The sequence below is a fragment of the Taeniopygia guttata genome, chromosome 1A, assembly GCF_048771995.1.
Source record: "Taeniopygia guttata chromosome 1A, bTaeGut7.mat, whole genome shotgun sequence".
Classification (NCBI taxonomy): domain Eukaryota; kingdom Metazoa; phylum Chordata; class Aves; order Passeriformes; family Estrildidae; genus Taeniopygia; species Taeniopygia guttata.
Window position 1 is genome coordinate 52,520,417 of NC_133025.1, and position 14,344 is coordinate 52,534,760.

General features: G+C 38.8%; 1 protein-coding gene across 2 annotated transcripts in view; it reads right to left on the reverse strand.

Annotated features, from left to right (window-relative positions):
• The window catches only part of POLR3B (RNA polymerase III subunit B), a 72,233-nt gene that overhangs the window by 46,938 nt on the left and 10,951 nt on the right, over positions 1–14,344 (reverse strand). For both annotated transcript variants that reach the window (XM_002196597.7, XM_072923460.1), the window contains exons 10-13: positions 8,002–8,124; positions 6,378–6,494; positions 5,746–5,880; positions 660–821 (exon numbers count right to left, since the gene is read on the reverse strand). In XM_002196597.7, coding sequence (XP_002196633.2) covers positions 660–821; positions 5,746–5,880; positions 6,378–6,494; positions 8,002–8,124 — 537 coding nt within the window. The remainder of the gene's footprint in view (positions 1–659; positions 822–5,745; positions 5,881–6,377; positions 6,495–8,001; positions 8,125–14,344) is intronic.

Consider the following 14,344-nt stretch of genomic DNA (forward strand, 5'->3'; position numbering starts at 1 on the left):
AAAGTATCTGTTCCAGCAGAAGACAGAAACAGGCTAAAATCCAACCAAGACAAATATTTAAAGGGTAATTATCAGGGTTTTTTTAATATTATGGCATGCAGCAGATTTCCCTGTGAAATAGATCACTACCATTAGCAGAGAAGTACCAACTTCTTTGCTGCAAATTTGTTCATTCCAGCAACTTCAAAATAAAAAGGCACTACCCTCAAAGAGCTCAAAATGGAGGTTGAGGGGATTTTTTCCCCTCCTGCTCATGATGTTTTCCTGCTGTTTTCAAAAATCTTTTGTACAAATGATGTAACCTGACCCCAGCTAAATCCAGATAATAAAAAACCACATAGTCAAGTAAAACCTAGAAGACAGTTAGATGGATAAATACAACCATGATCGCTATTTTAAATTTGCCTGTTTCTACCATTCCTTCTCAAAAACTAAAACATCAGTTTGAAATAAAAGATGCTGAATGATTATTGATTCTTACATTAATTCCAAATGCCCTGCCCGTGACAGAGTTTTGCAATTTTAATCTATAAAAAACACGAAATAGATCTGCTTTTCAAACCAAAACCAGAAGATGCACCAAAAATAAATGTACACATTTCCATCATTCACTATGGTGGAAAGGCTCTGCAGGCTAGAATGAGAACAGGAATACTCACTGTGGAGATGGCATTGACCATGCCGTTGGTGATCTGGTCCTGCCGCATGTGCTTCACGACATCAAACTGAGCTGCACGCTGCTTGGGGATCACCTGGTCAGCAATCTTTTTCAGCTCAGAGTTAAATTTTTTGAACAAATCTTCAAACAGAAGAGAAAGAAGCTGGAAATACAAAATGGTTAAGGGAAAAATTATACTTCTTCAAGTCTAGGAAATAGGAAAGAGAGGGGAGACGTGTTCAACATTTCTACCTTTCTACTTCTCAGTTAAAATGTCAATTTTCCGTTTCACAAGTGATAATTTTATCATAAGTCTTTTGCCTTGTTACATTATTAGAGAACTTGTAACAAAAATTAAGTAGAATGGTCTCAGTTTATGCACTTATTCCCTTTTGTTTTGCTTTAATCTTTCCTTCACAATATTTTAGCACAGCCATACTTCTCCATTCTATCCAACTATTTTCCCTATTACATTACAATCCAGCTGATTTACTTCCTCCTCCCTAAAGTTACAAACTCTTCTGAAGATTTAATACCCTAAATGTACAACACTGCATTACACACAAGATTTGGAGGCAAGACTGGTTTTTACCCTAATACATATCTCAGGTTTCACAGGCAGCCTCCTTACTCATACACACTTTTTTTATCCTGATACCTTCTGCCAATCACAATCTGTGGAAAACTAATTACTCCCACAGAGAGTTCACCTGTGGATGTTAAGATCTGTCACTTTTCTAGAACTGCTACTATCTGGAAAGTGCAATACTCTTCACAGGTCTCCCTTAAAAAACACAAACCAACAACCCAGGTCTACAGTTTAGGCAATAAATCCACATATCCTAACAATCGACCCAAAATGAACCCAGCAACATAACCACTCAATAGTGTTGCATTTTAACACAATTATTTCCTGTATATTAATTGCTTCTTAAAATAGCCATAAAAAGAAAAGGCTACCAAAGTTGTAATCTGACTCAAATCTGTTTTGTTCCTGCAGTTTGTTCAGCCTCTCCTTGCAACAGCAATAGTTTTCCAAAACATTTAAATCTGCACCTCATGATACATTTTAAGTGCTCAAAACAATTAGCTTTGCAAGGAAGCAGTGTAAACTCTAAAGCCTGGCACTCCTGTCCTGGGACTTGAGTCTATGACAGCTCCAAGTGTCAGAAGAACAAAAATGCAGCTGCTATCAGTGCCAGAAATGGTAGTTCCCAGCGTACAAAGCACCTGGTGTAGAACAAGCTATGTGTTCATCCATCACAAGCTAAGACATTCTGGAGTAATTTGTACCATGCAATTTTTGTGTATGCAGAATTAAACTGTATTTTAACTGTCTCCATGAAACATAGTCCCTACCTCTCCTTACCTTCCAGAAACAAGAAACTAAACCACACTCATTTCTCTCTCCCTAGGATGGGCTACTAGCTTTCATTTCCTTTCCCCTACTACATGCTCCAGCTGGGCTGACCAAATCAATTTTCAAATGACACTGTAAAGCTGGTGACAACACACACTGCATACTAACCCTTGACAGAAGTGGAATCCCACTGCCACTCTGGACAGACAGGTTTTTTAGACCCAACCTTGGAATGAGAGGAAGGTGCTGCAGAGCCTCTTCCTTCCTGATGTTTGTAATACCCTTAACAGTTCAAAATGATACTCTCTAACCACTGTCACAAGAAATTCAGTCACCTGCAAAATCACAGTTAATTTAAATTAGATTTCCACCAGAAATAAAAACAACTTTTATGAGGCATTGTATTAGGAAGGAAAACACACTGGAGTCCCCAGAAATAAGATTACACGGGAAAAGTTTCAGAAGTAGGAAAAAAGTAAGAGGGGGAAATGTGTCGTTATAAGATGGCTGATAGTTTTGTTACATAAGAACTAAACTCTTTTGAAATTAACGACAGTAAACATCTGATCTCAACAGGTTTGAGCAGCACTTAAAATAATTACTCAGAACGTATTTTCATATTTGATTTCTTGATCATAAAACTGCAAGAATCTCATCACTCCTTATGTCATGGGGACTATAAAGCCACACCAACCTTCCTCTTCTCTAACTAATAAAATCAGTTACACCCCAAGTACACCAACTTGTTACTACTTGCCAGTCTGGAAAGCCTCATACTTTGCTAATTTCACTCACTGACTCTCTAAGAGCTCTGACTATCTGGCAAAGAAGAATTTCACAATAACCACATTATTTAGGTCAAGAGCAAGAGATTAAAGAAAAAGGATGGAATGCCACTGATAATATTCAATGGATTTCGAAGTTAGTCCAGGGCCTTGCAGCCTTCTTCAGAGAGGAGCACTAAAGAGCAAATTTTATGTAAGGAAAAAAAAATACTGACAGCTCACCAATTGATTTTCATTGAAAATCCTAAGAAAAATTAATAAAGAAGTTAAGCTGCTGAAATACAGTTTCAGCAATTAGCTTAATGTCAGAGAATTCTAATTAGGCGCCTTGAGATTGCTATTTAGCGTTTAAGCCTTTAGAGTGCCAAATTCTCCCTTTCACACAAACTGGTTGCAAAATTAAAGACATTAGGCAGCCTTAATTATATTATCAGAACAGCTGGGATTAGGCAATCTCTGAAGTCAAGGCGGTATTCTTTTGTCACAGGGTAGAAATCCCTTGCTTTCCAGGGTGCCGGATTTTGGTGCTGTTCCATATCTCACCCATACAAAGCAAGCTGCATTAGAAACAAAAAAAAATGAGGACAAAGAACAGAGTAATGCTTAGCAAATAATGAACACATTAAGGGAAGAGAAAAGGTAGGTGAAAAGATTAAGCCTGAAATCGGTAGGTTTTGCTAACACCTCAGCTGGCACCTGGCCTACCGAGCCTCTAGTGGCAGACAGACTAAGAGAAAGCTCTGTAAACCAGCTTGGCTAGTGGATACAACTCTGTTATCTAAAGCTAAAGCACATTTCGTACTCTCTTGTCCCGTGGGGTGTGAAATTAGCAGCTATTGTTTTCACACATTTTTATAAACACAATGCCATTTATGTCTTTACACTGTTTAGACCACTGTGTTTTTCTCCTCACATGGGAATCTTTTATTTTTTTTTTAATTTATTCAGATTTTAAATCAACAGGATTTTTATTCCAGGAACATGCTGGCATTAAAAAAAAAACAACAAAAAACCAAACAAACCACCAACAACTATTTTATCCACATAAACTTTAGCTAAACACAAACATCTAGAATCTGGCAAAACTCTACACTATTTAGTCTGCAATCCAAAAAAATCGTTATTTCACAAAAAAAAAAAAGCAGAGGGGAATTCAACCATTCAGCTTGAAATGAGCATTTAAAATACCATAACAGAGAAAGAACAACTCTTAATAAAGTGTTAAAACCCCCGTGCACAGTTCTCCTTGATGTAGGAAAAATATGCAGTGGCTTTGTAGTGATGATCCTCTACATTTAAAACATTTTCCCACATAATTTAAAACAACTTTGGTTGTTAACATCTGTGTGAGCAGAGGCCTTTTTTATACATCTTGTAGAGAATTCTTTACCTGCTCTACTTTCTGCTTCTAGAAGTATTAGAAAAAACCAACTACTCCTTCAATCCAGTTAAATAAGAACCATCTGATGACAAAGCAACAACTAATTTACTGATTACAATCATACTGAACTACAGCAATGTTCTAGCAGAAACCCAAGGAACCCACCACAGCTTAAAATATTTATCCCATTGGAATGTTGCACTAATGTCCATTTACTACTCCTTCCACTTCAGAAACATATTCTCCCTCAGCACCAGTGCAAAAATTTGATGAACAGTGAAGACATTAATTTGAAGAAAGAATTTCCTTATTCTAACAAGAAGTTTTTTTCATTGCATTTGTGCTTTGAATGTGTTTGAGAGTGACATCTTAGTTTCTTCAGAAAACTAGGAAGCAAAGCATGTGGTTTTTACTCTAAAATAATTGCACTCCTTGTGTGTGTGTTCACATGTAGGCATAGACAGTAGGGCAAAGCGGAAAGAGGAGTATGATATAATATGCAAGCACACATCTTAAAAAGTGTAATAAAATGAGAATTTCCACTGGATAGGAACAAAAAGGAACAAATATTGTTATGTGTGCAGAAACAGAAATCCCAATACAAATGCCATGGGTGGCAGAGATGCAGTTTCTGCAGCCCAGTGCATTTTGTGTACTTGTGATGCATGATCAATAACCATGGGTGATACCAACTACTAAAACTCCAACTTGCATTAGTACTTAGCACAGCAAAGAAATCCAATCCTAATATAAACTGTTTAGCCAAATAAGCACACATGGCAAGGAAAAATCCATGCCATATTAGCTAAGCAGTTCCTTCACCTGACAGGTAAATTCTTCCAGCATTAGCAGAATGCAGTTTGGCCAACAGCTGTGAACTGCCACCCTCTCTGCAAAACAACCATGCCAGACACCTCGAACCATTCTCTCCTTTACAGCCCTTTGATACTGCTTCTGCCTCCAGTGCCAAAATTCTGCAAGCAGAGAACCCCACAAAATCCACCTTCATTAGCTGCTAAAGTTAACTTTGAACCACTCACTTTGTTAATTCATGCTACCCTAAAGGCCGGAGAGGCAGCTGACAACAAATGAGCAATCTTATGGGCACCAAATTACAGGAGGCTTGAGTGGCTGTTCTGTGAGCTGGTACACAAGCTGGCTTCTCCACAGTGGGACAGTCTGGACATGACAAGCAGGCACCTGCTTTGTCCCAGTTTATTCCCTTACCAAGCTGCTTAGAGAGCAGCACTGGGGGGTGGGCTTTACTGCTGCCTTCTCGACACTAGCGCTGTTATGCCACAACTAGGACTGATGCTGTACTTGCACTCCTCTGTCCTTTCATCTGGTATTAAGAGGCAATACAGAAGTGAAGATATAATATATTAATCTCAATCATGGAAGCAGATCTATGAGTCAACACAGAAAAGCCAGCAAAAATAAAATGAGAGGGAAAACACTTCAATTGAGAAGACAGGGATACTCTTTATTCCTTATAATGCATCTTTTAAGAGGAGGCAGTAACAAAACCCTTAAAAAACTTGGCTCTGAAGTAAAAACTCACCTGCCCTGCCAGCTCCAAACGTTTATTTCCATAATAGTCTCTGTCATCTACTTTATTTTCTCCTTGAGCCAAAATTACTCTGCGTACCATCACTGCTGTGTATATGCACTTGGCACGAAAATTGAATTCCTTCACCTGTAAACAAAACAAAACAAAAAAAAACCTAAACAAAACAAAAACATACTAATGTTTCAGGATCAGCCCTTTAGTTCTTATTCAGACAAATGCATCCAGTTAAATCTCTGGTCATCTGGGCTGACTGAGTTACAAAAGGGATTTCAGTGCTTTATTTTCTTTAAAAATGCAAAAAATAAACGTCAGTGATTTAGAAACAGATAGCAAATGAAAGTAAATCAGAATAAAGGTATAGGTCATGAAATAAAAGTCCTGAATTCACACCCAATACTGTCTGGCTACATAGAAAAAAGTGCATAGTTTGATTAGTTCAATGGTACAGCATTTCACAAAGATTTCTTCTGACTCAATCCAAATCTTCCCCTTTATTTTGAGGATGATTTACTTTATCTCAGCTACAAAGCCATCAAAGACATTTTTCCCTGCCAACAAAGCTCGCACCATAAATAACCATACAAGCTTACTCCTGTTTAAAAAAACCTCAGAATGTTACATACAAGCACGTGGGTCAGAATGGTTGATGCCAGCAGCTCTCGGGCTTCTTCCATCTTTGTTTTCTTTGGACCTCCCCACATCCTTTGCCTTCGTACTTTGTTTCCAATGTACTTCAATGCCTGTGAAGGGAGGAATTAACCCGAGTTAATATCAGAATCGTAACCTATACAAATACACACCCATGTGGAGTTGTGTGCATTCCTCAACCAGTGAAATCTCACCACCAATGGATGATACAAATATCAAACAAATTGCAAAATAACAAAGATGTAAGTGATACGAAGAAAAAAATTACTGAAAATTTACACAATTGACTATGTATACAATGTGTTTGTCACAGGTTGGTAACATTTGGAATGGAAAGTGGTAGAAATTCATGATTACTATGGTACTACAAGAAAGGATATAGCAGAGATACGGAAAAAAGGATTCTATAAATTCCAAAAATATCTAGTTTATTTAATTAGACTTTTCACCTTCAGTTCTTTTGTGTATTTGCGAAATTTCATTCAGATATTAAACCATGAGGTAGCACTCCCTGTTTAATATCCCCAAAAGCTACTGTGTGGTATCCAAATCTGTCTCCTGGAGTGCCTTGCAGTGGATTCTTATTCTCCTACCAGCTGTCAATCAATCTGCAGAATTCCTAGTGAGATGAGTCAAGAAGCTATCCAAGCCCACACAGGAAGTTCCTGCCTCAAAGCCATGAAGCTATGTGAAAGAATCACCCTCTCCACTAAATGACAGATTATCCTTTCCATCTGTTACACTCTTCCACAAAGAGCTATCTCTCTATTAACTTCATTTGACATTTCTTGCACAGAATAACTTCTCTATTTCTGTTTTTCTAACTTTGTGAATACTTCACGTTCCTCTGTGTTGCTCCATCTCACTCATCTGACTCTGAATTAGGAGCTCTTTAAGCTAACTGGAACTCTCAAAAGCACCCAAAGATGAAAACCAGAAATACGTTCACTTTAAAACACTAAACATCACACATGGAATGATTTGGCAAAGTTTACAATGAAATAGCAGAAATAAGATTAATCTCCAAAGGCTTATTTTAGCAGATTAATATATACCCATTTACTCCCAGCAAAGTGGCCCATGTTCTGGCTAACTAAAAGAAGTACTTGAGCTAAGAGAATTCTGCTGAGTCTTTAGCAGGACAGAGGGTAGCTGCTACTGTAGGCTTCATACAGGAGATTAAAACAGAAGAACATCTACTCATGATGAAATGAAACATCATTAAATGAAACATCTACTCATGATGAAACATCAACAGGGCTTCAGCAAAATGGGACGTGCAAGTCCTTTTCAAGAAAAATTCTGCAACAAACCCCCCTAATTTTATGGACATTGCTACTTGTTATATGTTATGCCATTAAAACACAGCCTTGGGCTTCTGAAAACAAAGCATTGCTTGGCTTTTTTTTCTTCTCCAGTTAGGTTATGAGAGCCAAGTCTCACATTTGACAAGTCCAGATCCTTTAAAAAGCCTCAGCTTGAAATAAACCCCCAAAACAAACCTTTTAACACAAAGTCTATGTCCTTTGCTGACACAGCAAAGTGGTCAATACCCGCTGTCTTGATTTTTATGGTCTCTGGCCATGTGAAAAGACACACCTGCATCTGTGTAAAAATCTGAGCTTTTTGGCATTCTTCCAGGCTAGGAGCAAATGCAGCCATCACATGTTCCTCTGTGCCAATCATCTGTACAATCTCCTGGTCACTCTCAACACCCATGGCCTAGGAAAAGAAGAAAAGACAGAAATAACACAGGCTTTATGTTAACTCACTGACATTTGCTTATGCTAATTTGGTATTGTTTGTCTGCATTACTACTAAGCAAGAGCTAGTTCTTCTCTAAGAAACTGTGCCATCTGGCACTGGCAGCACATATTCCAACTATGGAAGAACGTTAAATGGAAATCTTGATAATCAGCAGGAACACACACTTTTTGGAGAGCCTATTTGGGTTTTTTTATTTTCTTCACTGACAGGAGTTAAATTCTGTGGGTTTTTTCTTAAGAAAAAAAATACTGAATAAAAACAAAGTGTTTAACAATGAAAGCCAACTCACAATCTACAAGGAAGGAAGGTGAAATTTCTTAAAGGATTACTCACAGTCTCTTACCACAAGCAATTTTGCAAACTCCGCTGACTGTGATGTAGCTCATAATATTTGAGAAATGTTTACAATTTTCCCCCTTTGCAATTCTCTGCATTTAGAAGATGACTTCACTACACAATTCCACTTGAAAGACATTCTATTATTTCACTGATCCATGGACACCTTGTTAGACTTTATACCACGGAAAAAGCTTAATAAACTAAGAAAGTGCTTAACAGGTTTAGAAAAATCTCTCTATCTGTAAGTGTTTCAAGGTGGCAGCCAGCAGTGAAGGCTTTTGTGGATTCCAGATGGTGCTAAAGCTCCCCCCTTCACACATTTGCCTGGAGCTCAGCCATATCAAGAAATGGAATAATCTCACTAAACCTCTTCTGGCTGAGTTATGTTTCTCAGAACTTTGTGAGGAAGTTACGTTTGCATTCGCATTATTCTCCAAAGTGCCTGCCACAAAGACCATTGTAAATAATGGCCTATGTAGACTCTAGTATTCTGGTTCTCATTAAAAACTGGCAGTACCACAAAAAGTCACATTTTACTCAAAAATGCAGAAATACTTTCCCTTCTTATTGCCTTCATGGAGTGTCACTTTGCTTAACACCTAGCTAATGCCATTCCCTTGCAAAACTGTTGCTCTAATTGTGAAATATTCAGCTTCTTTTTTTCTTTCATTTCCTTCTTCTTGAACAAAGAGGTGGCTGAAGTTCCTTTAAATTCAAACACTGCCTTTTCACCTTGTGGTTTATTAGAAATTAAAAGAACTGCAGAAGTATCACACACCCAAAACACTGCGAGGACTCTCCTCTTTTAATGCAAAGCCCAGATCACAATTCCACGATCTCAGACAGACTTGAGAGCCAGCTCAAGCTACAGTTACTTCACCAGGTATGAGTGTTTCATCACAGTGTGATCCCACTAAGTAGTCACCCCTCTGATCTCAAGCCTCTTTTCAGAATCAGAAGTTGGCAATGTGATATTATTGTGGTTGAGCTCTCTGGTTTTCAAATACTATTACACTTGCTCACCCTTTTAAATAAGGTCACACAGTAGTTAAAACATCTCAGCAGAGAAGTTAACAAAATTCCCTCCTGACCTGAAAACCAGACTCAAAAGATAAGTCTACAAAAGCTTGAAAGCTTCACAACAGTAAGTTTCCATGTGTCTAGGATTTAATAGCTGACCAGCAAACTACTTCAGGAACAACAACTAGATTCATACAATTACTGCACTTAGTCTAGAAGCTTTTAGAAGAACAAAATTTTTGTGCCATTCTAGGCACATATAAGACAAATACATTTATCTAAAGTACATCAACTGCAAGCTGATATCACCCTATTCCTGTCCATCAGGTTAATTCTAGATTAACTAAACCTTACGTGTCAAAAAAAAAAATGGAGGGAAAAAAGTCAATCTAAATTTTTATTATGTTTTTTCATCCATTAAAAACTGAAAGCCATAATAAATTAAGGAGGGTTGATGATTTCTGCTGCCTTGATGAATTCTCTGATCAAGTGTTACATCAAAAGGATGAGAGTAAGACAGATCTTTATACCTGCGAAGATTTTCTAGCCGGAGTCTGTAGCAGCAAAATCACCTGAGAATTCTAAATTTCTGAGTGGGAAAAGCTAGGATCTGTCACCAAACAACATATGTTGTATTGTTAAAAATGCGCAAACTGAAGGAAATTAATTTATGAGTAATGACTAAAACTCAGGGAAACGACTGTAAAAGATGTGCTAATACAACAGCCTAAAAGTAAACCCATTTAGTCTACTTTACATTCTCAACAATCCTGAGCAGAGTTGCATACACAAAACCACCCACATGCAACACTGAAAGGACAAGGAGCAGGCCCATGCTGCCATCAAACAGATTTGTAATCTTAACACTTTGGTTTTCAGTAAATTTGACCCTTCCAAGAAAAACCAAATAAACAACTAAAAAACCAAACCAACACAAGAGAAGTACTCCAGAATTAGCCTGTAGCATCATTAGGACAGCAACAAAATATTCCCTGGTTGTGGCTTGTGTTACAGAAGCACAGAGGACACCCAATACAGGAATGAGCCCTAACTTAAAACACTCGTGGTCCTAGGACAAAGCCGAGGGAAAGGGAATTAACATAAAAGCAAAGCAGCAGACAAGATTTCTTGTTTCTTTATGATTGGAAGGCAATGTCACAAAGGGGTAATTTTATGGGGGAGGGAGGAAGGAGACATTGTAAAAGCATGCTTTAACAGTGGCAGTGAAAGGATGAGGAAGGAGAGAAGAGCAGGCTGCTGAAGACCACAGTTGAAGGCTAGCAGTCAATGGACATAAAACATACAAGGCAAAGCAAGCATTCAGAATACTCAGATCATCCTGAGTTCAAGCGGGAGAAAGTGATCCAAGTGGAGTCAACCCCCTCCTTAGTCTGGGGAGCTTCCCTCTGCCCAAATGTGTGTGTGTCCACCTTTGTGTGTGCACACACACATGTACAGATGAGAGCGTGAGCCCAGCTCTTCCTCCCCTGGCTCATGTCTTAATGATGATGTCTAGGTGTTTCCATGGCACTTCCCTAGAATGTAGTTCTGCACTCCATCAGGCTAAATTACAGCATGGAGACAGGCAGATGACTGGATTAAAAAGATGTCAGGGAAGTTCAAGGTTGACATCACAGACAGAATTGGTCTGGAGCTTTCATAATTCAAAAGATACGAGCTATGAAACAACAGCCATGGGAACCCCTAATCCTGTAGATCCAGTCAGACCACCACCCCGCTGTTCCCCTAGAGCTGCACCTCCAAGGCTAAAGCAGGTTTGTAAAAATGAAACTCAACTTGCTGTTCAAATCTTTTGCCTCAGGTCTTAAGAGTGGTTTCTTAGAGCTCCCACATAAACTAAAGATACTTCATCTAGTGGTTCAGGTCATAAAATTAAACTTCTAAGTCCCTGTAGGTTATTTATAATCCTATTCCTTCCCTAAGCAGTTTTGATGCAGCATGCAACCTTCACTTACTTCAGCTCCCAGGGCTCACTCAAACCTACCAAACTGAGATCACAAACTCTAAAGAGAAATAGCCCTTACCTTTGAGCAGCTCTAACTCCCTCCAATGTAGGGAACTTCCTGCAAAAGCAGCAGCATCATCTTACCTCCAACTCAAATGACTTTCAGGATAGAAACACCCTTACGTACCACACAAACATTCCACACCTCCTCCAATGCTCACTGCTACCTGAAACTGTCCAAGCCCCCCACGTAAAGCACATGTACCTCCTAGCCTGACATATTCAAAAGAGCACTGTGCAGAAGTCACACAGCCCTACGAGATGTGAACAACTGACACAGCTAAAACAAAGGTCTGGCGGGTTGCAAAGCAGCTCAAGACACCCTAAATACCCCTGTGATCACATGTGTATATTAACTAATGAAGTGTTAATAAGAAGAAATGTCACAAAGTAAGCAATAAGCAAATTAGTTGTGTTTGTTTCCCATTACAAGGCATTTAACAGCCCTTTAAAAACTGCAACAGACACACACTTAAGGGGCAAAATTGTCTGCTTGATGTCACTACTTCATAAGTAAAGTTGCATTTCCATACACTGCACTAATGCTTCTGTCACTCATAAGAAAAAACGTTATAGAAAACTCTTTAAGCTAGCACAGCTACAAAGCTCTAACTCCCTCATATCTAAAGAGCAGATACCCCAAGTCTGCCCTAGAGCAGTGCCAGGCACACGCCTTGTAGCCTATCAAATTTCAGTTAGCTGTAGTCAATGTGCTAAATTTCACAAAACCACAACTTACATGTATTTGACACAACTGGTGGTAAAATGTCTGAGCATCCCAAAGATCCCTATAGGTCTGGATGGCAGAAAAAACAAAGCAACAGGACAAGGTCATTCTGGAATGCAGTTATGGGGGAGGATGAACTGAATGCAGATGCCTCTTTAGGGTGACCCTACACAATCCAGTCCCTATCTATCCAGATCAAGGGACCTTTAGATCTACTCTATTTCCAAGGCTCCCTACAGCCCAGATGCCTGGGCTTCATTCCTCACCAAAAGCAATGATGGAGAGCACTCTCAGTGCATGCATCTCTGTCCATGACTTTGTACCTGAAACACAAGGGTGACCTTAGATTCTAGTCTAGGGAGCTCTAAGAATTTTAGGCCTCAGATCTGTCAGTTGGTGGTGTTTGTAATGTTCTCTATTTCACAGTCCTTGTTTTTGACAAAGATGTCTAGAGGATATATTAGTAGACCTCCACCTTACAGATGCAGTCACTTTAAATACACTTTAGATTATAAATCTGCAAGCCTTGCTTTCTCTTCTATAATGCTACAATGATTTTCTGCACCTGATCAACTTCTTAAGTCACATACAGAACATCATGTCAATTAAGCTTCTGGGACTAGAAAGACAATCCAAAATTGCCCACTGTCTCTCAGATAGTCCCTGACAAACTGTCCCCTCTAGCTGGACAATGCACTGAATGGCAGCCCTCTACCAATTACTATTTGTTTTCTTAGTCAAAACACAGAGGTCTGTGGAACTTGGTTGTAGCCTGGATGCTGATCTGGGAGGAAATGAAGAGCAATAGATTTTTGCCATTGCTTTCTCATTTTAGTTTGTAATTAGAAATTAAATTTGTAGCTGTTTCAGTACAAGTTAAGGATTCAAAGGCAGTCAAAACTTCAGACCTCAAATCTATACAGCTCTATTTTGCCCCTTGCAGATGTGGATCTCGCCATCACAAGAAGCAGAACAGTTACCAGTAACAAGGAAGACACATTCTTCATGCCCAAGGCTTGGGTGTTAGCAGAAAGGAATTATTCTCCTTGCTTTTCCAACAGATCTCCAGTGTATAATACTGCCACGTGAGAGAGCTGAAGTTAGACAGGCATTCCTAAATTTGGGATTCTCCAGGCTGAGGGCTATTGCATTTGTAATCTTGCTTCTTCTGTAGTTAAACAGAATGAAGCAACAGCACATTACAGCAATACCCAAGAAAGGAAAATGGAGACTGGTGACTTCTTTCATTTCCAGTTGGAGACTCACCAGAAGTAGACAGAAGATGCCTGAATTCCATGTCATTAAAGGAAGAGTAAAAAATATGACCACTCATGAGAACAGCTGGAATGGAACATTCAGAATAGTTAAAGTGGGCGTAGCTAATTTGCTACTGTATTAAATCAATATAAATAACTGAAAAGCACTACAGCCAAGAGCTTATAACAACTGTAAGCACTTATGTAACTAATAAATGAAAAATTAAGGAATATTATCTAAAATATAAAATATACTTATGAAGAGGGGGATAATTACAGCAAGCATTGTCAGAAGGTAATAAAATAGTCAGTATAATTTTGCTTAGAAAAAGAAGCCAACAACCTTCTCCTGAGACAACAACCCAGAGCAGTTACTCTACATGAGCAGGTATTTATCTGTACCAGCACAGGGTGACAAAATGTAATAAAAATCTATAAGGTAAGGTGGAATCCAGCAGTTTGGTATTGGAGCAAATGGATTAAGAGACACATTAACACTTTCCTGCAACACAAGAGTTGTGAACTTAATTCTGGCACTCTTATGTACATTTCTGTCCATAAATACCTTCTCAAATTCCTTTAACCCTGGTCACTAGACACAGATTAACTACTCTCTTATTTGCTTAATCAGAGGCACCAGCCATTTACTTCTCAAGCCTAAACCAAATGATTAAACTATTTGCTAGTACCAAGGCACACCAAGTGCTGCAGTAATTCAGACAAACCCGTAAATAACAACTGCGCTGCGGGCATGACCAGCTCGGATGCTGCAACCTCGTGCTGCCCTCTCCTGGCACATCACTTCCT